The 25,918-nt window shown below is 38.2% G+C and overlaps 5 protein-coding genes across 6 annotated transcripts; 3 read left to right on the top strand and 2 right to left on the bottom strand.

Annotated features, from left to right (window-relative positions):
- Positions 1–1,214: 1,214 nt before the first annotated feature.
- Positions 1,215–4,437, top strand: LOC110768886 (protein DEEPER ROOTING 1). Its single transcript, XM_021972756.2, has 6 exons — positions 1,215–1,518; positions 1,721–1,796; positions 2,823–3,349; positions 3,488–3,665; positions 3,782–3,845; positions 3,940–4,437. The coding sequence occupies exons 1-5, from the start codon at positions 1,513–1,515 to the stop codon at positions 3,799–3,801; spliced, it is 807 nt and encodes a 268-aa protein (XP_021828448.1). The 5' UTR covers positions 1,215–1,512; the 3' UTR covers positions 3,802–3,845; positions 3,940–4,437.
- A 1,288-nt stretch (positions 4,438–5,725) lies between these two features.
- Positions 5,726–8,503, top strand: LSM1B (Small nuclear ribonucleoprotein family protein). The gene is made up of 5 exons (XM_021972755.2): positions 5,726–6,361; positions 6,853–6,921; positions 7,011–7,126; positions 7,224–7,286; positions 8,203–8,503. Exons 1-5 carry the CDS (start codon positions 6,301–6,303, stop codon positions 8,278–8,280), a joined length of 387 nt encoding a protein of 128 aa, XP_021828447.1. The 5' UTR covers positions 5,726–6,300; the 3' UTR covers positions 8,281–8,503.
- A 729-nt stretch (positions 8,504–9,232) lies between these two features.
- LOC110768883 (Lung seven transmembrane receptor family protein) lies at positions 9,233–12,293 on the top strand. The gene is made up of 5 exons (XM_021972754.2): positions 9,233–9,631; positions 9,945–10,863; positions 11,217–11,312; positions 11,516–11,652; positions 11,820–12,293. The coding sequence occupies exons 1-5, from the start codon at positions 9,438–9,440 to the stop codon at positions 11,992–11,994; spliced, it is 1,521 nt and encodes a 506-aa protein (XP_021828446.1). The 5' UTR covers positions 9,233–9,437; the 3' UTR covers positions 11,995–12,293.
- A 748-nt stretch (positions 12,294–13,041) lies between these two features.
- EXO70D3 (exocyst subunit exo70 family protein D3) lies at positions 13,042–16,119 on the bottom strand. Of its 2 annotated transcripts, XM_088251070.1 has the most exons (3): positions 13,721–16,119; positions 13,347–13,476; positions 13,042–13,250 (listed from the first exon to the last, which is right to left on the bottom strand). In XM_088251070.1, exon 1 carries the CDS (start codon positions 15,842–15,844, stop codon positions 13,964–13,966), a length of 1,881 nt encoding a protein of 626 aa, XP_088107196.1. In that variant the 5' UTR covers positions 15,845–16,119; the 3' UTR covers positions 13,042–13,250; positions 13,347–13,476; positions 13,721–13,963. The 2 variants fall into 2 exon arrangements, with proteins under 2 accessions (XP_088107196.1, XP_021828458.1); XM_021972766.2 differs by lacking the exon at positions 13,042–13,250 and having other exon boundaries at positions 13,287–13,476.
- A 6,610-nt stretch (positions 16,120–22,729) lies between these two features.
- On the bottom strand, positions 22,730–25,398 carry LOC110768911 (pollen receptor-like kinase 3). The gene is made up of 2 exons (XM_021972780.2): positions 23,836–25,398; positions 22,730–23,744 (listed from the first exon to the last, which is right to left on the bottom strand). Exons 1-2 carry the CDS (start codon positions 25,232–25,234, stop codon positions 23,023–23,025), a joined length of 2,121 nt encoding a protein of 706 aa, XP_021828472.1. The 5' UTR covers positions 25,235–25,398; the 3' UTR covers positions 22,730–23,022.
- Positions 25,399–25,918: the final 520 nt, after the last annotated feature.

The following is a 25,918-nucleotide window of genomic DNA, read 5'->3' as shown; positions in this document are numbered from 1 at the left end:
ATATATTGCTAATGTTGCATGCTGCCCATGCCTCCAAGTTCCTATGACCTAAACTATTTGTCCGGATCAGACATCAATATGTCATTTTTATTCTCATAAACTTTTCAGCCAAGTTTTCTGATGTATATTGCTAGGTAGGCTCCAACTGAGTAAAATTTCTTAGAGGCTTCCTGCTTCCTCTACTGTGTTCTGTTCCCATTAGGCTCATTGTTTTTTTCCTGCTGAAACCTTGTGCATTGGACAAGCAAATGCAGTGGCAAAATAATTTGTTGTAGGATTCAAAACTGAATTATGCTACCAAGATGCCCTTTTAGGAGCAACATTTTCCCATCTGCCATCTATATGAAATGTTAGTATTAATGGAAGAAGAAGAAAAAAATCACTTTCAGAAGCATGTTGGGAGTGATTCTGGGAAGGTCAAAACTATTTATGAGGAAAAGCATCTCCTACGTGTTTATTCATATAATCACTTTAAGTGATTTTGGGGGGAATAAAATCTCTTAAAACCACCCTAAGTGATCATATGGAGAAGTGATTCTTCATAGACGTGATTTTTGGCCTATCCAAAATCACTCCTAAACAGTCCTCAGTGACAAAAAGCTAGCATATTGATAGGCACGACTTTGAAATTGCATTATGTTAACAAATGCCACTTTTGGAGGGGCATCTACTGACATCTTTGTGAGAATTAATAGCAAAAGCAGTGTTTGAAGCAAGCAACTTTTTTGTGCAAACCATAATAGACTAAGCAAATGCTTCATTCCAAAGTAATTGACTTGACTACTTGCAAAATTGCAGAGTTCTAGTACGAAAGTACAAAGTGACTGATTTATGCGCATGTATTGAGGTTAGAAGAAGAAGAAGGTTGTCGAAGAGGTTGGTGAAAACCATGAAATATTAAAAGGGATTTAAGTACACAATTAAGGCATTAAAAATCACAAGTTGGACAAAATGTAGCATAGCAAAATTGTATAGAGATTGGTTCCAAACTTGATGTGGATAAAATTGGTGACACAGAGGCTACAATTCACAGCAGATGTTCCAGAATAATGTGTCCGCAAAATCAGATTGACCCATGTGTAATTAAGTATGTGTGTGGCTTAAACTATATGAGTAAATAAATTAAAAGCAAAGTAAAGAATTAAACAGAATGTTTTTGGGCTAGTGGTGTATGGGAGTGTGAGTTATTATATAAGAGAGAGAAAGGCAAGAGGAGAGTTGGCAAAGATAGTGGCCAGATACAAGATATAAAGCCTGTGTTTAGGAACTTGAACCAGTAGAAATCAAGCTAGCTAGCTAGCTAGCCAACCCTCTTTGATCAGCTTGGCCATGAAATTCAACAAAACCCCCCATCTTTAGTTTTATTCTCCCAAAGCTCAATTCTCATTGGCGTTTAAGATCTGCTCTTGAACACCTCACTTCTGCAAAACAAAACCCACCACTCTCCTCCAACCATCTCCACCACCTTTCTGTCAGAACTCAGAAGAGCCTTGGCTATTTGTATATCAGAAAATGAAGGTGAGTCTTTGCTTCTGTTACATAAACTTACATTTGTGTTTATGTGTTTGTTTCTGTGTGTTAGAGAAACAGAGAAACAGAGAGACAGAGACAGAGAGATTAGTCTGTTTTTTTTCTTCTTCTTCTTTTTCCGGCTGAAAAAGGCCTGAATGACTGGCAAATGAGGTTCTTCAATGATGGTCTTGGTTTTATTTGATTGCAGCTTTTTGGTTGGATGCAAAATAAGCTTAATGGAAAGCAGGGGAACAAGAAACAAAATACAGTTCCTACTACTACTCGTAAGCTTTATTCTTTTACCCAAAAAATAACTCTGCATTTCTATGTTACTTTTATGTTCCATAGTTTGTGCTTCAATCTAAGTGATGGGATTTGTTTCCTATGTAAGGGGAATTGTTTTCTTTAACAAGCAATATATGCAATGTTAAGGGTTATTTGCCATTTTGAAGTGAAAAGCAATTAGTTTACGAGGATCTTAATTAATTAAAGAGTTGTGCTAGCAACAGTTGTTCACGTGTATTATATAAGTGGGTGACTCGTGCACAATTGTGAATCTCAAGATGAATCCATAGTAATGCACGATTTGTTGATAACACCAGCATTCTAGGATCATGTTAATGAGCAGACGTGTACTTCAAATTGATTAAGATTCAGAACATGGAATTATCAATGAACTAAGTTAACCAGTTGTATTGTATATAAAGATCCAGATATACAGTATATGCAATTTCTGCCAAATTCCATGTTCTTAACCTCATTGTAAGTTTCAAATCCAACAATATTCCATGATCAGATCCCAAAGCTCTTGATTTTGATCAAGTCTTGGTTTCACGTCCTTTTTCATATAGATTAAAGCAATAGGAAAGTGCATGTGATGTAGGGATCATAAAAGGAGCATTTTTCTGGAGCACAAAGTAGATCTACTGTCTTTACAAAAAGACACTTTGAAAATGCTGCACAAGTTAAAGTTATATATACAGAAAGGCAAAAATAAAATAAAATAAGGCTTGCACTATTTTCAATATGGCCTGTCCATATATATAATAAATGGAAAATGCTAGAGGCACCAACTTGCTCACCAACTCTCTAATAGAGCGTGGGAACCGTTGTATTGGCGGGCTCCACCTCTATTAGAGAGTTGGTGAGCAAGTTGGTGCCCAAAGTTGGTGCCTCTAGCACCACCCATAATAAATATAACGGTAATGCAGCTTTTCAACTCCCATATCATTAATGTCAGTTATGATCTAATTTCTTTCCATAAATATCTTATTTAGGATTTGTCATGTAATTATGTATTTATTGTGTAGATCCTGCAAAACAAGAGCCTCGTGAAGAATTCAGTGACTGGCCTCATGGATTACTAGCAATTGGAACTTTTGGAAACAATGATTTGAAAGAAAATGCAGCTGAAAGCCAAGATATTCAGGAAGATCCAACTTCATCAGAAGAAATACTAGATAATTTCACTCCTGAAGAGGTTGGCAAATTACATAAAGAGTTAACAAAGCTCTTAACACGAAAACCGAACATCGAAAAGGAAATCGCAGATCTTCCATTGGACAGATTTCTAAACTGCCCATCAAGCTTGGAGGTTGATCGGAGAAACAGCAATGCGCTTTGCTCCGATTCAGCAGATGATCACAAGGATGAAGACATTGAGAAGACTATTAGTGTCATACTTGGTAGATGCAAAGAAATTTGTGGAGATAATAATAAGAAGGCAATTGGGAAGAAATCCATTTCTTTTCTACTCAAGAAGATGTTTGTTTGCAGAAGTGGATTTGCACCACAACCAAGTTTGAGAGATACACTTCAAGAGTCAAGAATGGAGAAGGTATGAAACCATGACTATGCTCACAAAAACTATGTGAAAAGCTTACATGAACATGAACGTGCACATATGCATTAAAAAATTATGTCAATTATTTAATTAAGTACCATCCTAATTGATCATCCATATTTTGACTTGCAGCTTTTGAGGGTAATGCTTAACAAGAAGATCATCAATCCGCAAGGATCTTCTCGAGCAGCATCAATGAAGAAATACCTGGAGGATAGACAGATTCCAACAAAGAAGGAAAGTAACACTGAAGATGATACAAAAGAGAAAATTAATGATGGATGTAAATGGGTCAAGACAGATTCTGAATGTAAGTGCTGTTTTCTTTTCTTCAAATAGCATGATTTATAACATGCTCAAATTTAGAAGAGAACCAAATTGCACAAACTCTGTGGATCTGATGTGACCTGTTTTTTTTCATTACAGATATAGTCCTAGAAATTTGAGTGTGCCTCTGACTTTATTGGCATGCTTATTAGTTATTACAAAGGTAAGAGAGCCCTTTTTGAGTTTCATTGAAATGAGACTGCCACTCTTTTCACTTTCATATATGCTAATTAAACTTCTTCTTTTTTTATCTGCAGAGTCAGAAGTTTATGCTTCATACAATTATGAACTGAAATACTTGAAATTGGCAAAGTCTGAGAAATTTCATAGGGGCAACAACAAATCACCAATAAGTTCATCCCCAGTGGCTTCTGAGATGATCATAAAATATGCATGTATGACTGAGACAGCTTTTCTATTTTCTTAACTGTGGCGGTTCCCCTTTTTTTCATGGTTGCATCTGTGGAAACAGTTGCAATGCATGTTATGAAATTTCAAGGGGACAAGGGATTTCTGTAGTCTGTGCTGGCAAATTGAGCTAGACGATATCTACATTTTTCATCCTATTTATTTTCTACACATTTTTCTCTGTCTTTGGCTTTTCTTTCTCTTTTTTCCTTTTTTTTTTTTTTGGTCTGAATTGCTATCTTGTAATATAATTTGAGGTGAATAAATATTAGATTGACATGAACTTATGAAGGCATGGTTCAGAGTTTCTGATTCTCTTCACCTGCCCAGAGCCCCATGTTTTCAAAATGAAGTTCAATTTGAATGCCAACCATTAGCCCATCACTTTTCTTTTCTTTTCTTTATTTAAATGCCAAGTGAGATTACACAAAACCACCTTTAATATAATGAATTATAAACATGGTCATGGTTGAACTGAGCACAATAAGAAACATCAAATGGAAAATAAGACTGTCAAATTGTTAAATCGGAGATGTCATGAATAAGAACACTACAAGAAAAGGGAGATTGCAATTGAGAAATCATATGAGAAAATTTTCTGAGAAGGCCTAATAAGGTAGGATTGAAATAAACTGGGCTTTGCACTTCATGGGCCATTTCCCCAATCCACACTTAACCCATTTTTGGTTTGTTTTTCATTCAAGAAAAAGTTTGGCTTTTTAAAACTTAGGAGGAGCTCGCTTAATTCCCTGTAATATTGGCCATTTCCACAATCCACACTTATCAACCCACGCATATGCAAAAACAATGCATCAACGACACAAAAACAAAAACACACATATTAAACTCCAACTGTTATGGATATGAATGTAAAACTTCATACTTGGAAAATGATGCAAGTTTTTCTCAAATTAAATAGAAGGATAGTGAAAAATTGTGTTAAGAGAATAAAAATAGATAAGGTGAGCAAAAAACCATTTGAACCGTTTAAATCGGGCAAACAAAATCAACTTGAGTGGTTTGGTTCGTTTTACATCAAAAAAATATGATCTTAGATTGAATCAAACCAAATCATAATTGTTTGATTTGATTCGGTTCAATTTATGTCAAAGAATACAACATGAATTTCTATTTGATAAACTGCAATTGATTGTTTAATCAAATCGGTTACGAAATAGGTTGGTTTGATTTGATTATACTTCTAGTACAAGGCTAAAGTGTATAATTCCAACCGTAGTATTACACAAATTTAGTGTGCGCTTTAGATCTAAATCGAGTCAAATCAGACCGAATCCTATTACAGCTATTAAATTGACAAAATTAAAATTTAGTAGGGTGCTGTTATTTCCATCCCGTATCTTATTATGCCACCCACCTTATTTTCAAAAAATTTAAATCAAATTTATTCCTTTATAAAATGATTTCTAAAGACAAGGTGGAAACAAGCCCATTCATTTTAGTTTTGCTCTCTTGAAAGATAAAAGAAATTGTCACAGAGAGAGAGAGAGGAAAAAAAAAAAAAAAACAAACCTGATGTAATAATGAATTAACGCCAACTGGTTCAGAACTTTCTATACTCAAGATTTTTATAATAAAAACAATTTATCTAAATACGCTTACGAACATAAGTACTTCTTAGAAAAGCAATCCCAAACTAGACCTTTGATTGAAAAAAAAAAACCAAAGATATTTGCTTAACTTCCATACAAAACCATGTCACTCTCCAAACCCTAGAATAATTGTAATTCTCGACCCAATAAATAAAATAACCCCTTGCCTCCATTATTTCTGGATTTTCTCTCACTTTCTCTCGGATTCTCTCTCGTTTCCCTGGCCAAATTCCCCCCCTCGTACTCTTCCGGGGCGATTGGATCTGAGTCTTTTTTTAATTACAAATTTATCCGGTCCCATCAATCCGGAAGAGAAGCCTCGAATTCTTTGTCTCTCCTCAATTTCTAGGGTTTTTGGATCTGAAAAGGCTAGGATTTTCTTGCTTAGTTCGTTAAAGTTAGGGTCTTTTGCTTATTTTGTTCGAAGTTAGGCCCTTGGTTTTGGTGTTGTTTATCTTGGAGGAAATTGAAGGGTCTTGGGAGGCATCAGAGAGAAGCCTGAGCTGCCAATGCCATTATTGGTTTGGATATTGGTAAATTTTTCGGTGATTTTTGAGAAACCGAAAAAGTTGAAGTTTTTAGAGCTAGGAAGAAACACCGATGTCTTGGGCGGGCCCCGAAGATGTCTACCTCTCCACTTCTCTTGCCAGCTATCTTGACAGTATGCTTTCTCTAATTTATACTTTTTCTGGGGCTATGAATTTAATGGTTGCATGAAGTTATGATATCATTTCTAGTTCTTTCCTGATTGTTTTCATGCATCTTTGTCACTGTGCCATTGATTTGTTCTTGTTTGTGTTCTTTATGGTTCAATTTGTTTATTCAATTTCATCTCAAGGTTTTTGTTTTCAATGTAGTCTATGTTCTTTATAGGTTTCCATTTGAATTTTTCTTCTTCTCGTATTTGAATTACCTTGTAGATACATTAATACTTCAGAAGCGTGTAAAAGTATGTTATGTGGTCTGAAGTTGGTGCATGGTGCATAACAATATTTCTTTAAATCTCGCTGTCAATGACATCTTTGAATGAATATTAATAAAATTGACTCGAAGATTGCATGATGGGTTTAGGTTGGCTTTTTAGTTGTGGGTTCAGCAATTGTTTTCTTGCAGTAAAGGCCCGGTGGTCTGATGTTATTTTTCATGCTGCAGAAAAACTTCTTGTGCTGCTCCGAGATGGTCGGAAGCTTTTGGGGATTCTTCGTTCTTTTGATCAATTTGGTACCAACATTATCTCCTCTATTGTTGTGGGAAACGCATGCTAAACTTTGGCTCAATCTTCTAAAATTATTATTATTTCTGATTTGCAGCCAATGCTGTTCTAGAGGGTGCATGTGAGCGAGTCATTGTCGGTGAACTTTACTGTGACATCCCTTTAGGTCTTTATGTAATCCGTGGGGAGAATGTTGTTCTAATTGGCGAGCTGGTATGATTAGTTATTAGTTGGTTTGGCATCTACAACTTACAAGAGATTGAAATTTTGCATCTTTGAATAATGTTAAGATCTGCATTTGATGTTCTAGGATTCAGAGAGAGAGGAACTCCCACCACACATGACTCGTGTTTCAGCTGCAGAAATCAAAAGTGTAAGTCTTACCCGCTTGATGTTATCTATGAATGGTGTGTTGACATGAACTCCCTCAGTTCCTTCCTTTTTCCTTCATGAAGTAAAACTTTGTTTTGGACTTCAATTTGTTTAAGTTACTGAGTTTGTAAAGCTGCATGATTTTAAAACACTTGGTTTGAAAATAAATATTGAGAAGATTAGGGGAATAAAATTCACAATGGAAATTAGTAGGTGAATGATGCAGTTTAGAAGCATATGTTCATCACAACTTTGGAAGTTTGATTCCAGTGTATAGGATGCTTGAGCTGGTGCATTTAATTTTGTGCTATATGTTCAAAATGTAAGCATACAAATGTCTGGTGGGATATTAGGATCACTTGTTCTATGTGTGTTTAAGTATCCATAGGAGAAATCATTAACATTTCTAGAAGAGAGAAATATCTGACATTGCTAGAGTAAAGGTGATTGTAATGATTAGCCCAAATATCTTTTCTGAAGAGTGAGTGTTAGTGGATGAAATTCTAAGTACCTTTAAGGTCTATGCCTTTTTTTTCAAATGACCTTCATAAAAATGTTTTCTTGTATTTCTGTTTACTTTATGTATTGGAGTCAACAGATCAACAGAAAAGGTTTCTAGGTAACCAAAACTGGGGTTAAATAATTCTGTGAATTTGAGTAAACTTGGTAAGCCATTTTGCAAAAGTCATACCAAGAGGCAGAATGTCTAGAAACCTGGCCAAAAGATGTTGGTCCCTGAGTGGGGTTTGAATTAGGGCTTTCCTGGTGGTAGGGCTCATGAATAAATGGTTTTCCATTTTTTCCTTTCCAGTGTTTTTGTTATATTTGGTTCTGCTTTGTTTGTTATATTTTTATGTGCTTTGCTTTGCCACTTTTATTGGAATCCTGTACAAATGATTTGCCTTGTAATTGTGCAGGCACAGAAAGCAGAACGAGAAGCGTCTGATCTTAAAGGTACCATGAGAAAAAGAATGGAGTTCCTCGACATGGATTAAAGGATTTTTTTCCAAGTTCATGGAGTTATTCACTTGTTGTCCATCCGCAAATATTATAGCGGCTTCTTTTCTTTCTCTTCTTCTCCCTCAGGTTGTCCGGTGTTCGTAGATGCTAGAGGTTTTAAAATCCTTGGAAATTAGAATTGTAATGAACAATAGTTCAAATTTGTTTCTGTAATATTTGTCTGAGTTGAATAGAAGTATCCCTTTGCTTTTGGTACTAGCAGTATGACAAAACTTTGTGTGGATTCGAAAGTCCAAGGGACCCTGATTTAGTTTGTTTATAAACCCTTTTGACGCAATAAAGAACATCAAAGAATCAAATGAACACCAAGAATGACGCATCGAAGCCGACACAGTACTAACGAAAGCTGTTATTGTCATCTTAGCATAATTTTGTAGTGCTGAAAACAATGGTGGGGCTGCCACTCTCACCGGCAGCCCTATCACATGGAGTGGGATCAAAGAACGGGGGTTTCTTTCTTTCCTGAAGTTGGCCGGACGGCCGGACAATTCACGTGATCAGGCGGCCTGACCAACCGAACAAGCCACATAACGTAACCCTGTTCGGTAGTAAGTTTTTCTCGTTCAGTGTAGAACAGAAGAGTGTGGAATGGAGTGTCCAATTCTTCTAAACACCGACAGCATTGACTTCGATGGCATTCCTCTCGTCACAAGTTCACAACACAAGGATGAAAATCTTACTGGCCAGGCTTTTACTCAAAGTCTCAAAGGCCAAACCAAACAAACACATTATTTATATTCAAAATCCATAAATAAAAAATTATTATTATATGAAAAGTAAATAATCAGACGCTCGTGGTTTCGCAAGTTCCCTCGTGCATTCAGTTCAACGGTTTTAACCCCACTCACACGAAAACCAAGCCATACGTGTGTTACACACAAGACTATCTCTCCCACCTCAACATTAAGCAAACATTAACTAAACATAGTCCCAGCAAGTCTGAAGTTGAAAGAGTAGAAACTAGGAAGAGAGAGAGAGAGAGAGAGAGAGTCTTGAGAGACAAAGGCAGCTGAAAGCTAAAACAGATCAGATTTCAGAGACCACCAGAGAGAAGCTTCCTCTCTTTCTCTTCTGTCTCTTAGATTTGGGTTTTGAGATTGGTTGAATTGGAATTTAGGGATTTGAAATTGAAATGTGGTTCTCTTCTTTAGCTCTTGCTCTTCTGCTATGCGTTTTGAGCGTGGAAGCTTCGGTCCACGAGTACGCCGGAGAGAGATTCGCCACTAAAGGCAACGCCTTTGTCGTCCATGGCGGTAGCGAGGGAATTTACTCTTCTGCCCCTACTCAATCCACCTCCGTCTCTGCCAACGGCGACTCTTATATACGGTAAATCATGAATGCCATTTTCCCATTTTCTCTCTTTGCTTTCTAGCTGTAGTCTACTTTGTAATTGGATAAGATCTGTTGCCCAATTTGCTTCACTTGAATATTTGATTATTTGGGTGCATAATTGGTAATTCTGGTTTGTAAATTGTAAAGAAACCAAGATTTTTCATGGGAATTTTGAATGTGATTGGCCAGTTCATGTGTTAGTGGCTGTAGCTGATTTTTATTTTTTTTATTTTTTTTATTTATTTATTACATTTCTTAAACCCTGTTTGTACCCATTGTCTGATTTTGTGTTATAATTTGGAACCAGCTTTGAAAAGATTACATTTAGGAGAAGCAAAGAATCTGCTAACTTGAGCTCATGGCCTATCCATGCCATTGTTTTTGAGGTGGAGGATAGAGAGACTATTGGGGGTTCAGCCTATGGTGGTCAAAGAGCAGTGTGTTGCACAGGGGATCTTGCAAAGCTGGGAGTTTGTTCTGAAGGCGAAATCATACACCGCCCATCTACTAAGAATCCAGGTTGGCCTCAGGTATTTGGTGTCTCATTTGCAGCACATGAGAAAGTTGCCATGTTGCGATCCAAATCCATACAGATTACTAAAACTGGGATGTACAATTTGTATTTCATTCATTGCGATCTGAAGCTGAGCGATTTGGTTGTTGAGGGGAAAACTGTATGGAAAAACCCTACTGGGTATTTACCTGGTAGAATGGCACCTTTTATGAATTTCTATGGGTTTATGTCCCTTGCTTTTGTCATACTTGGGATCTTTTGGTTCTCACAGTATGCAAGATTTTGGAGAGAAGTTTTCCCATTGCAGAACTGTATCACTCTGGTAATAACACTGGGTATGTTTGAGATGGCTCTATGGTATTTTGAGTATGCTGAATTCAATGAGACCGGAGTCCGACCAACTGGGATAACTGTATGGGCAGTTACCTTCGGGACAGTTAAACGTACGGTGGCACGTGTGATACTTTTAATGGTCTCCATGGGCTTCGGTGTTGTAAGGCCTTCCCTTGGTGGGCTTACATCAAAGGTGATTTTGCTTGGACTGACCTTCTTTGTAGCATCCGAGGTTCTTGAGATGGTAGAAAACGTAGGTGCAGTAAGTGATCTTTCCGGAAAGGCAAGGTTGTTCTTGGTTCTTCCTGTTGCAATATTGGATGCTTTCTTCATTCTTTGGATATTCACTTCCCTCTCCGCAACTTTAAATAAGCTTCAGGTACGTGCTTTGGTTTTGATTCCAAGGATATTTAGTGAATTATTTTCAATATAAGCTTCAGTTACTAATTTTCTGCACTTGCTTCATATAATCTGCCAATTTGTCTTACCAAAATGAAAAACCAAGGTGCTTGAATCTTGAGGAAAATTATATGAGAACAAATGAAGGAAAATCATACCCTTTGTCAACCATAAGTTACCATTAATCTCTTGTTTGTGGGTTATCCAGGGGTATTGTATTCGTATACTTAGGTTTAATGTATGCTGCATGATGTGATGCCACCAATTTCTGTCAAGAACTTTAACTTATAAGTATCTGGCTGATAAGTTCTTCTTGCCTCTGTGATGTGGCAGGCTAGGCGAATGATGGTTAAACTAGATATTTACAGGAAGTTTACCAACGCTTTGGCAGTGACTGTCGTCGTGTCCGTGGGTTGGATATGCTATGAGGTAATCTTGAAATTGAAATGCGTGCACTTTTACCTAAGAAGATGAATAAAGTATTTGTGATCTGGTTGTGAGTTAGCATGCTCAGGATAATTTTTTACTTACAGATGAATGATTTGCATCTGTTGAAAACAACATTATCGGGGCGTGCAGCTCTCTTTGTTTTTAATTTGATAAGTCAAGCATTTTGAACTTTGTACTTGCAGCTATATTTCAAATCAAATGATGTGTACAATGAGCAGTGGCAGAATGCATGGATCGTCCCTGCCTTCTGGCAAGTTTTATCTTTCTCTCTCCTATTTGTCATCTGCGTTCTTTGGGCACCATCGCAGAACTCAACAAGGTAAAGATCTGGCTTCCATCCTTTCACTCACAAAAGTTCTTTCATGTTTAAACTTGTTACATGAATCTACCCTTTTCGTATTTTTTATTTGAAAACTGGAGACCCCTCCTTCTTTTGGTATATGAATTATCCCTTATCCCCAACCTATCTCTCTTCTGTTTTCTTAGATATGCTTACTCGGGCGATGCAAGCGAAGAGTTTGACAAGGACGATACGACCTTGACACTCATAAAGCCATCTCTAACACCTGCTAAGGATGTCCTTAGTGCACCAGAAGCTAGAGCAATGCATGGCAGCAATGGGTTATCAAAAGGTGATGATGAAGAAGACAAGATAGAGTAAAGTAGAACCACCGCCCAGCTGGAATATTTTGTTTGCATTGCATCAATATCCAGCTGCTCCTACACTACAAAGGGACCGTATGATATACAGAGGAGCAGAATTGATCATGGGATAGAAAATTCAAATTTTATGTTGGGATTATAACGTTAGCTAGTTAGTTTTGTTTCATGTCCTTGTGTATTCGATTATTTCGTTTTTATTAATGTTCCACTTAAAAGTAGTCAAAGATACGCAAATGAGATCTGTTGTTGTTGTGTTCTTTTCTGATAAATATATTTATATCATTGGCTGTTCACATATTACTTCCTTTCTATTTTTATATTAATTTGTTGATCAAATACGGGAGGGCGAACAAATGTTAACCACTTGAGCTACAACACTCTAATCTCTAGCGCATGTTTTGTAAGTGTGTGCACGTATGCGATTCTTTACCATAAGATCTAGTACCTGATGATAGAGTGGATCCTGAGCATTTTCCTTGTTATGGGAATTTTTCCTGTGACAGAGGGACTATGATGCGCGTGGAACTCATTTGATATCATAGCACCTTTGCATGAAAAATGATTTGTTAGCTTTTGTAGAGGAATTTTCCGAACACCATCTGGCTGCAAATAAGTGACTAGTTCAAATATTTTGTTATAATACGTAGAACCGACAGATTGAATGAACTATGTCAATGGAAATGTCTTAAAAGTGAGATTTTAACAAATCATCTGATCCTGAAGGTTATGTTATGAAATGTAAAGGTCAGGAAATTGTTTGCTCTGTACTAGTGGATGCAAAATCTGGCAGGCCCGACGAGAGATCGATACCCCGAGGCCTGTTTGGAAGTCCTCTCTCGGCCATGGGAAACATTTCCACATGAAGAAAGAATGGCTTTGCCCAAGTTAAGCAAGATTTGCAGGGTTGGAAGGAATTGGAATTCCAAAATATTGGTTCAGAACAAACAGAAGCACCAACTTTTCTTGCCAAATATATTCTAGATCCAGGCTACAGCTAACTTATTAATCACAGAACTTTCTCTTATCAAATCCATAAAAACATATTTACATTTACCGAGAGAAATTCAATAAGTAACGTTACTCTAGTACCATACAGAAAAATACCATGTGTAAACCTAAATTTATTATATATCATAAATAACATAAGGAGCAAAACTAAGGTAATTAGAAAACTAACTCATTTAACATACAGAAACCTCAACTGAAGCAGAGATGCCGTAATGCAACTTGGGAAGGGCAGTTGAAGGGACAAAGCTACATATTATATACAGTAGTTTAGTTACTGAGAGATGCAAACAACTTCAAACGAACTTTACTTAAAATCGACTCCACATGCGCGGTTTTACTTACTAAAATTAGAAGCAATTGTCCATAAGGTTTCCTCTTTGATGTAGAAGCCTATTTATACAACATTTTCCATATGCATCTCAATCATGGCCAGAAAGTTACGATACGGCATAGAAATCATCTGAAGCTTGTGCTGGAAATTGCTATAATTGTCAAAACTTATCTAAGATTTCATTTTCCAAATTTGCCTTATGAAAAGGCTAAAAATACGACCTGGTATACAAGTCACCTGGAACTAATTATAAGAAACTGCTTCTTGATATTAAAAAGATTGGAACAAAGCACACACACAACAATTCCAATATGAACAAATGAAACAAAATCTAGATCCTAGTAGTAGTAATAATAATAATAATGATAATAAATAACATGCTTACAGGGCAGAAGCATTCAGGCTTGTAGACTTGGCCACTCTGTAGAGCTGCAACTGAGATCTTCACAAACAATCTGATCTCCTCCAATCAACAGAATATTGAACTATGTAGGATTTGTAATGAAATGGAAAGCTCATTGAATCCCAGACTGACCAACACCAACACCACCCGAACACTCCACAAAAAAATTCAAAGAATGTGTCCTAGTTTCTAAACTTGCAAAACTTAACTTCAATTTGATCACATTCACTGAGATCTCCTCCTCAAGTGCTGGGATACCGAGTACCCCTCAAAGAAATCCAATACAGCAGTTTCCAAATCTTCGACCGAATACTTGATGTAATTTTCCGGATGCCTCCCACTCTCTATATGGCTCCTGAACCGCCCAAGAAACGACCTATAAGCTGGGATCAACTTCTCTGAGATAGATATCCTTAGCTCCTCCCTAAGCTGAGAGTCCGGTATCAACCAAGTAGCTTGAGTCCTATGAACCTCCTCAAACATGGCATTGAAAGACTTAAACCTCTCTCTCAGAGCACTCTTTGACACCCCAGAAGAAAAACTCCCACTCACATGTAACCCTTCATCCCTCAAACAATACAACACGCTCACCCAAGTAGCTCTCTGGTAACTAGTGGCCGCCTGGCGGAACTTCCCGGTCAACTTCCTCAAATAATCGTCACCAATCATCTCCCTCAGTTCCGGGGACCCTTTGATCTTCTGAACTATGTAATGAACATTGTTCATCATAAACAAGTGAGCTATTGAAGCATCCTTATAGTGCTTGGACTTGCCATCCAAATTAAATTGCAAAATCACAATAATCCAAATCAAATGCAGAGCCAAAGGGGTCTTTCCCTCCAGCTCGGCAAACTCCATATCCGGGGTGGTGGGGTCGCCGGAGTACCGCGACCCCGTGGAGGGTTTTGACACAATAAGCTCATTCAAAGTCTGCTTATAATCCGATATCAAACTGATGTAATTCATTACATACCGAGTCAATGGATGAATCGTTCCACCCGGGACTGGGACCTTAGAAGGTTCGCGAAGCACTGCGTTCTCAAACTCCGACAAAATCCCCCTCGCCGCCTCCGCAAGCCTCGACAGGATCTCCACCGCCTGAATCCGAATCGACTCGGACGATTTCGATTCAAACACTGATTCGATATCCGGCATCAAGTCCATCAGAGCGTCGTGCAAGTCGAGAATCTTGAAGAGTTTCTCCGGCGACCTCCGGCTGATGCTGATCGCCTCGGCGAAGTTGAAGAGCTGAATCGCGGGGCCCTTCACTGTTTCCATGAAGCAAGCGTCGTCAATGGCGGTGCCGATGTCGTTGAAGATTTGCTCGCAAAGCTTTTTCTCCGAGGCGAAGACGATCCTGACGCAGGCCTTGGCGGCGCGTATCCAGCGTCGGATCTTGGCCTCGAGCTGCTCCCACTGAAGCCTCTGAACATCGCCGATGCTCAACTTCTCAATCCCTAGCCTTCGGAAACTCGAGTCTACTGCGGACTTCCGTACTCCACCGTACACCTGAATACACTCGCGGAGGAATCCGGCGGCGATCATCCGCTCGGCGATGTTGCGGAGATCGACGACGGCATCGGAGGGGATGAGATCGAGCTCGCGGATGCTGCTGGTGGACCTGTAGCTGCAAGTGTTCGACGAATCGCCGCGCTGAAGCAGCTCGTCGGCGTCGCCGACGGAGGCGGAGGAGGCCTTGGGAGTTGTCAAACCGGAGTCGTCTTCGGCAGAGTAATCCTCGAACTCGGAGTTCGAATCAGCGGCGCAGGAGTGAGTGGACGAGCTCGGATCGGTGGAGGTGAGCGAGTCAGGCTCGATGGGAGAGGTATGGTTGAGGAGGATGTTGCGGAACTCGTCCTCGAGCCTCGCCATGGCGATCTGGATGGCGGAGTTGAGCTTGGCCTGGTCGTCGTCGGAGACGAGGGAGGCGGAGGACATGGAGCGTTGGATTTCATCGACGGCCTGCAAGTAGCGATCGACTTCGTCCCGGTGGCCTTCGAATATCATTCGTTCCCTGGCTTCTTCAGAGGCCGTCGAGTCCCACAGGAGAATAATCCTCTCCGCCGCGTCGAGCTCTGTAGGCGAAGGCGGAGGTGGAGCTTCCATGAAACGCTGCGTTTTGAGCTGCTGGTGGTGGTGGCGAGAGTTGAAAATTGGGGGAAAAAGATTGGAGGTTCAGGAAGTAGACGATGGTCTTCGAAAGGCAGCTGTGGAAAAAAAAAATTTGTTGCTCTTGATCTTTTGTCAATTGTGGTGGTAATAGCGACCGTAGCGTCAGTCGTTGAGAGACACTGTGGAAATGGAAAAATGGGAAACTGGAAGAAGGTAAAATTGCAAGAAAGACTTGATTTTTGACAGTTTTGACTTCCTTTTGCTACTCAACCATGACTTGTCTAAGACACGGGGGCTCGGATGCCGCCGCTGTATTTCGCGTTTAAAACTGAATCTTTCTTGTACGGAAATTGAAACTTTTCCACTAACAAGGAGTCGAGCAGTGTTCATTTAAAATTAAAACATTTCATGCCAATGTGTCTAGCCAGTGCATATAAGGATCTTGATTTGCTCACTAGTGGTTTTGCGATGTTAAAGTCTATTTAAGAAGATTCTAAAATAAATAAAAACTTTTCATAGTGTTTAACAGAGAAACTTATAAGTGTTTCTAGGTCACATACACCCTTTCAAGAATCATTTTCAAGTACTTTTCTAAGAATAACTTTCAAGTACTTTTCCAATAAGTACTTTAATTTTCAATACAAATTTTCACATTGTTCTTCTGATAGAATAGAAACACTTCTAAAAAAGCGCTTTCTAAATAGAAGTATTAGATATGTAAGTAGTCAAATAAGTCATTAATGTGATAATATTATTCTTATTTGTCTCTCTTCAATTTTCTTTCTATTGGTCAAATGCTGGGAGATTGCATTTATAAATTATGACAAAAGCGCAATACAAATACAAAAGTCTCAAGAGCTATGACAAACACCCCCGAATGACTACACCAAACACGAAGGGATCTAATCACATCATCAAACTTATATGGTACACCTCCACTTAAAGCTATGTAGAGTCAACTTAATGTCCCACAGGGCCATAGATAGTTGGACTTAATCGCCTTAAATCTATAATAATCAAGTACAACAACCATAACGCAACTTACAAGCGGTCCAATACATAAAATGGGTTGTATCGTATTTGTATTATAAAAGTGGTGCAATACAAGGTTAATTAAGATGGGATAAGTAGGTGTTTTATTCTAATTTTGTGATAATGTTGTTGAGGTTGGTAATGCCAACCACCAACATGAACCAACATGACAAGGTTAATGCTAAGACGTTACCCAAAAAAGGACAAAGAGTGAGAGAGGGTGAATAAGGAAGGAAAGATATGTGTCTTTATATTAGACTTGACTTGGTTGAATTTTGACCGTTCCATTCAAACCATCGAACCCGAATTACTACTACTACTATTCTCTTCTTCAACATGTTGACGGCGTGTCGGATTGGCTCACCCTTTTAGCAAACTATTTTGGGTTTACTCTTCTTCTCTTGAGTTTTGATCATTTTTGTGACAGGATGTCACCAAAAAATAAATATCTACGGCATTGCTTTGCTTTATGGTCACATCAAATTTCATATGGGATTCTCACATACATACTTGAAAAACTTCAATTATCTCTTCAAGTATAATGTATATCCAAAGAAATTAGCGTACGCAAAAATTTCGTTCGATTCTTTCTTGTTACGTGGCAAGTTGACTAATTGACCTCCTTATATAAGAATTTTCATTTATCGTAACGTTTTTTTCATAGTCAAAATTTTGGAAGAAATGACAGATTTAATTGGATTCATTATGTCATATGGCAGGAAAATCCCCGCCCATAGTTTTTCTCCGAAAACATTACCAGATGAGCCCTAGCTATATTCCAAAAATTTGAGTTACTCAAATGAGTTTTGTACCTATATTGCCACAGTGATGGGCCCAAACTTACTCAAATGAGGCCTAGTTAAGTATTGACATTTGGCTCTCCTTCTGTAGTCATTAGTTTTAATTAATCTTTTATCATGAAAGCAGAAATCTGTGCAATGCCAGCTAAACAAGAGCATGATTTGCTGGCTCTGGCCTAAGCTTTCTGTCTATAATTAATATACTAATTAGCCTTAACAATAATTATTATTGTTATTAGCCACATACAAGAGCAAACTTAAACTAATCACGAAATTAAATGATGAAATTAATGAAGTCAACTAATCTACTGCCAAATTAGGGCGACATTCACGTGCATGCATGCTTGCTTGCACGTACACACGCTATTTATTTGCATTAATTCATTAAGAATATAATCATCCATATCTCTTCCCCAAAAAAAAAAAAAAAAAAATCCATGAAGTAAAATTTAAAGGGGGCATAACGCAATACTTTAAGATGTAACAGGATCATATAAGCATATTGTGTGCAGTATTGTCTTTAAAAAAAATTAATAAAATAAAATAAAATAATTATTATTTTGTTATTTATTGATTGGTGTAAACATAGGTGGCTACTAGTACAACACACTATACATTTATTATTTTGGTAAGAACAATCTAGAAGGGAGAGACAGAAAAATGTTTGAATTTCAGAGTTGCACGAGTGTTGCAGGCTGCGTTTAAGGAGAAGCAAATTATTTTTTCGTGCTCATTTATTGCTCTATGTTTTGTTTGCCCTATGTTGTGCTAGTACTGTAAAGTTCCCATGGTTGATGGTAGAGCAGAGGCGTACCAAGGAATTTTTCAGCGGATGTGCAAATTTTAAAAGCTAAGAGTTCAAAAAATACAAAAGTAAAAAAGACAACTAAACATCCTTATAATTTAAACAATACTAATGTTATCCATAATTAATTGAAAAAAAAAAACATTACAATTAACTACAATTGTTGTCGACGAGATTTCATATCATGAAAACGTCGCATTATATTTGCATTACTAATACAAGAAAAAACATATTTCTCAATGTAAAAATAAGATTTATTAAAAAAACAAAAAAAAAAACAAAATCGGCATTTGCTCAAGAAAAAATATATATGCATCTGACTTACTTTGGATTGGCGTACTCAAGAAGGAAAAGAAAAATGTAGGATTCTTGTAATGCATACACACTTTGATGAAATTGGGTGATGTTAAATTGGTCCTTTATAAAGAGAATTCTCAATCCCACTTAAATAAGGAATTCCCAAAACCCAATTAAATAAAGAAAACTTAATTGGGTTTTAATTGGAATACAAAAACCCAATTAAGTGAGGAATTGCAAAAACCCAATCAAAACCCAATTCAGCAAGGAATTATAAATACCCAACTAAAACCCTATAGAAGCCCACGAATGGCCCAGCTGTTTCCATTTTTATTATTATAAAAATTATAAAAAATTATAAAATAAAGCGCGTTGCAGACAGCAGCGCAGCACCCAGGTCTCTGTGCGTCTCTGGTCTGAGCAAAGGTGCAACTCCAGGAGTTTTCCAGCGACCGGAGGTGCAGGTGCACGTCCTTCCGCCTACACAGGTCCGCCACTGGGTAGGAGGGGCAAGTTCTTAACATTTGAGGCCTTTGTTTTGTTTGTAATTTGGAGACTTAATTTCAACTTTGCAAAAAGACATGGAATTAGCACTCTTTTTTCTTTTCTGTTTTTTTGTACAAACGACAGTCTAAACTAGAGAGAATTGAGATTTCTCACACACACACAACTATGATACCGTGAGGATTTGAAATTGATGGATGATCAATCGGAGAGATAAGTTTCTTGTGACACCATTTACCCGATGCGGGGGGGAACTACCTACAAGACTACCCTAAGCTGTAGCCCAGCCTATGTAGGTTTTTGAAGATGTTTTTTAAACCTATTGTAGCCAATGTTTAAATAAAAACAAAATTAAACCTATAGAGCCCATCAACTTGTCGTTCTCACTTGTGGTTGGGCCCCTCGTTTTGTGGTCTTTTCGGCAATTTCCGCACTATTTCTATGAATAGGGAAATATTATTTTTCCAAAGTCTATTTTGTGGTCTTCTTAGTGGTTTCCCAATTGTTCGTATATTAACCCTTTTGTTGCATTTAATCTGTATTTTTTATATGCTAAACTTATTGAAAATTAGTTAATAAGGCTATGAACTAGGATTATATGATTTAATGTATGCTTTTATTTTTAGAAAAAAATATATAGAAATTGTAAGTTAAAAAATATCATTAGATTTTAAGCTAAAATTTTTAGCTAGCCCACCCTTCAAAAAATTCCTAGTTCCGCCCTTGACCCCATGGGACGAGGATATAATGACATACCCGACTCCAACTCAGCCCTTTGTCGTTATCTTCACCCTTCTTTCAAGTTAGACCCAAGCGGCTTTAGGAGCATAAGAAGTACTATTGGTCCCAATTAATGCGCTTTATTAAGATTTGTGTCATGCAATGAAAAAGAACTTGCATGTCACGAGAATAACATTGTTTTACTATATTAATTCAATCACGCTCCTCTATGTGAAATCTTTATCACATATGACAGAACGTAAAGCAAAACAATATTATCCTATTATGTACACATTTCTCAACATGCGGTAGATCAATTCTAATCTTACAATTGTCTTATGAAAATTTTCTTTATTATAAAGAAGAATGCTAGCAACATTCTCTTTAACTTTCTCTTTTTTCCTTATGCCATGTGTCACTTTTTTTACGCTTAAAACAATATCATTAATGCATACACTGGCGGACCCAATACATGCCTACTGTGGGCAGTTGCCCACACAGTGTTTTCTTCACCCTCTAGCCAAACACTTTGCCAATAAAAATAAAGAGACTTAGCTAATATTTTACATGCAAAATCCCCACTCAACACCTTAAATAAGTAAAGCCTTCAAGGTTTTGGGCTCACCTATATTGAAAATATCAAGGCCCAAGACTTAATAAACATGTGGTCCAATATATAAAGCCTTAGATTTTGGCCCAAGATCATATATTAAAAAATTATTGAAATAGATTATGTGTTATAATATATATTGTATTGCTATGAAAACCTAGACTTTGTAGGAGTCAGTTATGAAATTATTTTTTACGCCCCCAGATGGACAGAAGTCTAGGTCCGCCACTGAATGCATAGCTTTTCTATCGATTAACTATGTTATTTATTAGTAGAACCTAGGATTATATAGAGTGACAAATTACGATATTGGTTCAATGAATTAGCATCGGTAAATGTCAAGTAGAGTACATAATAATTAGGCTTTTTATCACAAATGGTCCTTCACGTTTACGAAATTATCACGAATGGTCCTTGAGGTTTTTTTGTGACACTAATAGTCCTTAATGTTTGGGCTTTTTATCACAAATGGTCCCTGCCGTTATAAATTCTGTTAAGTGTGACGTGGAAGATAAGTGGAGCCCACATATCCAATCACATTGTGACATGTGGATAAAAAATAATTAAATAATTTTTTAATGAAAATTCCTTTTTTTCTTTTTCTGCAACTTTTCATCCACCTTCCTTACTCCGTCTCTCAGCCCCTCTGCCCTCGCTCTCCACCCTTTGCTCTCCATCTCCTCCCTCTGTTTTTTTCTTTGCCACCGCCACCTACAAGAAAAAAATATAAGATATACATTTTCATGAAATTGTGTACAACAATGTAGTAATTAAACCAAAATATTGATATCAGTGGAGCCCTAAATAGTTAGAACCTTTGAGACCTGAATGCACAACCTCTCTATCTATTTCTCACACAGTTTCTCTATCACAGTGATAGCAAAACGAAACTGATTAAGTTTTTTAGTACCTTGACTTCGTCATATAGCTTTTTCTCCCATGCCAGCAACTTATCCAAAACTCTAGCATGAGTTTCATGCTCTTCTGAGTCGAAGTCATCCTTGCCATCATCGACATTTGGAATTCCTCTAAAAGAACGATTCCATGTAATAACACGCATCACTCTAGCAGAGTGATCTATATGCCCTGCAAATGTAATCACAGTAATTGTAAACCAAACATCAGAAAACCACTCAAACATAACAAAACCCAACAACAGAACCACAAAAAGGAGAGCAAAGGGTGGAGAGCGAGGGCAGAGGGAGAGACGGAGTAAGAAGGGGATGAAAAGTTGCAGAAAAAAAAATTGGAATTTTCATTAAAAAATTATTTAATTATTTTTTATCCACATGTCACAATGTGATTGGACATGTGGGCTCCACTTATCTTCCACATCACACTTTACAGAATTTATAACGGCAGGGACCATTTGTGATAAAAAACCCAAACGTTAAGGACTATTAGTGTCACAAAAAAACCTCAAGGACCATTCGTGATAATTTCGTAAACGTGAAGGACCATTTGTGATAAAAAGCCTAATAATTATTAACATACAGTTTCCAAATTTTAAATGGGGCCATTGTTCTGTTATGCACCCGGTTTCTTTTGCACTATCACAAAGTGACAATTTATCCCTTTATAATATACATATCTCCAGCTGTTTTTTTTCCTTTCCTTTTTTTGGGTTGCTGTTTTCCAACTGGAGTTTAGGGTTGACTTAGCTGAAATAAACAAACTTTGGCCTCGTGAAAGTGAAACGATATGAATCTAACTTGAAATTGGCAAACTATAATTATATGGATATAACTTGAAATGAGCTACGAATTTTGTAGAAATGGAAGTTTTTTTAGCTTAGTATCAAGTCATTTGACATGGTTAATTGTACACGTTGAAAATAAGATCGACTAATACTTAACGTGAGCTATAATTCTCACTCCGGTTAAGACGTCATCAATTTTAAAGCTGATTACAAAACAGAGTGAAAAGCATGAGAAGGGTTCCTAAAACAATACAATGGAAGAGTTTTATCATAGAATTTTGCAGAATAGGGAACACTTATATTTGGTTAAGTATGTATAATTTTTCTAGCGCAATAGTTGTTTTTTTTTTTTGTAAAAAGTAAAAAGAATAAAAATGCATTGCAAGCTTACAAATCATATTTTGGTCTAACTTCAAGCAAATTTATCTATTGTTTTTTTACAATTACATCAACATATGCTTAAGCAGAAGTTGAATGTGTTAATGTTTGTATATTTATACTTTTAATACATGCATTGTTGTATCTTCATTATGTCTTTTCTTTTCTGTCTTGCCCAAGACTTGTACAATAATGCCCCAGAAAAACCATTGTGGGGGTCTCTCTAACTCTGACTCTGACTCTGACTCACTTCCTTGAAGCTCAAGTTTTCTTTTGAGGTCACACCATCTATCATTTTGCCTTTGCCTAACATAACTCGATCGCTAATTAAGATATGGAAAAGGCAGCGTCATCATCTCCATCAAGGCGCCCTGATCTGCTTCCGATGGCGTTTGATTTGAGCCTCGTCTCCTCGGGGAGCTCTCCAACCCCTTCTCTCAAAGTTGGTGCATGCCTTGTGTGTGGCACAGAGTCACTTCCCAAAACTTGTACCTGCTCTATCCTTATAATAGCTTCCCTCATATCTAACCGTTGATTTGGATTGCTCTCAGTGCAGGCTGCCCCAATGTGTAAGAGCTTCTCCATTTCACCAAGTGAACTATTCGTGCTCGAAATTTCGGGGTCTAACAATTCGGATTCTCTCCCTTCGGAGATTGCTGATCGAACCCATTGGATCACATCAAGCCCTCCTTTCCCATTGTTGAGGTATTGAGAAGGGAATTTTCCTGTCATGATTTCAAGAATTATGATCCCTAGACAATACACATCACATTTGGGAGAGACTCGGTCATGTTCTGCAGCTTCCGGGGCTTTGTATGCAAATAGCGCTTGTGCTACATTTGCAGTGTTGATCAAAGGCCCAAATGCAAAGTCTGAGAGCAGTGGCTCATAGTCAGGGCCAAGTAGTATGTTGCTTGATTTGAGATTGCCATGGGGCACATCACAGGATGCAAATTCTGTGTGAATATAAGCCAGCCCTTTTGCTGTGCCTTGAACAATCTTTAGCCTGGTAGGCCAATCAAGTTCAGCATGGGACGGTCCCCGATCACCTACAAAATCAGCAAGTTTAGAGTTCAATTCCTTCCAATGTAATGAGAAAAAAAAAAAAGGAAAAACAGAGAGGTTAAATTAATTTCATACCATGTAATATATAAAGCAAACTACTCTTGGGAATGTACTCATAGATCAAGAGCTTCTCCTCTTTCCTGTAGTGGTAAGCTAGAGGTGTCAAGATGTTCCAATGGCGTAGACTTCCGAACCTTCTCATCTCTGCATCAAACCCATCTTTTTCCATGCCATTCATCTCCCTCATTCTCTTCACCACTACCGCGAACCCATTTGCCATGACCGCCTTATAAGATGACCCCAGGCCCCCATTTCCAAGCACTTCTGCGGCGGCCTTCATCAAATCTGGCAGCCCAAAAACACCTTTCTCCTCATTCAACATCACAAGCTCCGCCATCCCTCCGCCTCCCTTGCCATTGTTGGACCCTTTTCTTGAGCTGTTTCCCGCCCTTTTCGAGCTTGAGGGGCGATCCACCACCACTTCCTTTTGTTTTATCTCCGACACATTCAGCTCAACCGCGTCCGGATGATCTGCTTTCTCTGTGTTCTCCTTCCCGGGCATGTCGAAATCTGCCTCATCCTCTTTCCGCCTCGACTTCACGAAAAACATGACGATGAGAGCAACCAGCACCACTGCCGAAGCTACTGAGACCGCCACAACAACTTTGGAGCTTCCCCCGTTGCCTTTCGAATTCGAACCATTTCCACCATTGTTGTTGGTGTCATTAGGGGATGTTGATGTTGCAGGTGGAGGCTCTGGCTTTGCACATTCCTTGCCCAAGTTCCCTCCACAGAGGCCGGCATTCCCAACAAACGACGACGCTTCGAATTTCGACATGCTGGCTGGAACTTCCCCCTCCAATTTGTTGTTGGACATGTTGAGCGACACCAACGTTGATTGATTGATCACCGGAATGCTTCCACTGAATCCATTGTCTTCAAGGTGCAGCTCGAGAAGATTGGGAATCGTGGCCAACGAAGGAGGGATGTTTCCTGTGAATTTGTTATCCGAAAGCCACAGCTTCCTCAGAGACTCCATCTTGACAAAAAAATTGGACGGAATCTCCCCTGTAAATTGGTTGCCCGACAAGTAAAGACCCTTCAAGGGACCCAAGGTGTTGAACTCGGGCATTGGCCCCGAAAAATTATTGTTCACGAAGCTCATGGTGCGAAGGCCCTTGATTTCAGCGAGGGCCTTCGTGTCAATTTCCCCTGCTAAACCCATTCCCCCAAGACGAAGTCCTGTGACGATGCCATTGGAGCAAATAAGACCTGCCCATTGTGTGTTTCGCGCACAGGGTGCGGTGTCGGGGGTCCAAGAATTGAGTGCCTCAACATTTTTAAAGGATTCTTTGAGCTTGAACAAGGCTTCGGGTTCGGCTAGGGAGTATGCTATACAAGGGAGGACAAAGAAAATGATGGAGGAGAAGAGGAGGTGGTGCGGCCGGTGATCGAAAAACCAGGTTGCAGCCATTATTTTTTAGTCGGAAAAAGCTTTTTTGGTTGTGTGCTGCATCGTAGTTGGGGTGTGCAAAAATTTTGGGGGTGATTGTTTTTTGTGTTTGTTTGGTGGGTGAGAGGAAGAGAGCCTCAAAAATCAGAAAGGCCTAAAGAGCCTCAGAATGAGAGGGAGGCCTAAAGGACTTGGTGAACACCCTTTCTTTCTTTGAACAAGTCAAGCCAGGTTCAAAAAACCGTTATAACCGTTTTCTTTTTCATTGAACATTATGGACTTTGCTTACCTGGGTTTCTAACTGCAATCACATTGTAAATAAATCCTATTCTAGGGCCAGAGTCACCACAAAATTGATATTTCTTATAATAATAATAAATTATGTTACTAAATATTGTGATAAAATGATTGTTTTTTTTTGTTGTTGCCAAAATTAGAAAGGAGAAATAGGGAAAACTCACACACACGGGTATCGTAGGGGTTTGAATCAATGACCACCTCGGAAGACACCAAAGACCTGAGTCAGTCCAACTAACACCCTAATAGTATATTGTGGTAAACTGTTGGTTTGTGTTTTCTTTATGGAAATTAAAAGGCCTAATAGATAGGAAGGTTGCAAACTATTGTTATTTTTCTTTTGGTGTTATTTCTCAAAAATATTTACTTCACAAAGGTTAGTAGTGGGCTCACTACAAATAACCCAAC

Source organism: Prunus avium, chromosome 3 (assembly GCF_965620075.1).
Source record: "Prunus avium chromosome 3, drPruAviu1.hap1.1, whole genome shotgun sequence".
Taxonomy (NCBI): Eukaryota; Viridiplantae; Streptophyta; class Magnoliopsida; order Rosales; family Rosaceae; genus Prunus; species Prunus avium.
The sequence above is the reverse complement of the archived record's forward strand: the minus strand, read 5'-3'. Positions and strand labels throughout refer to the sequence as shown.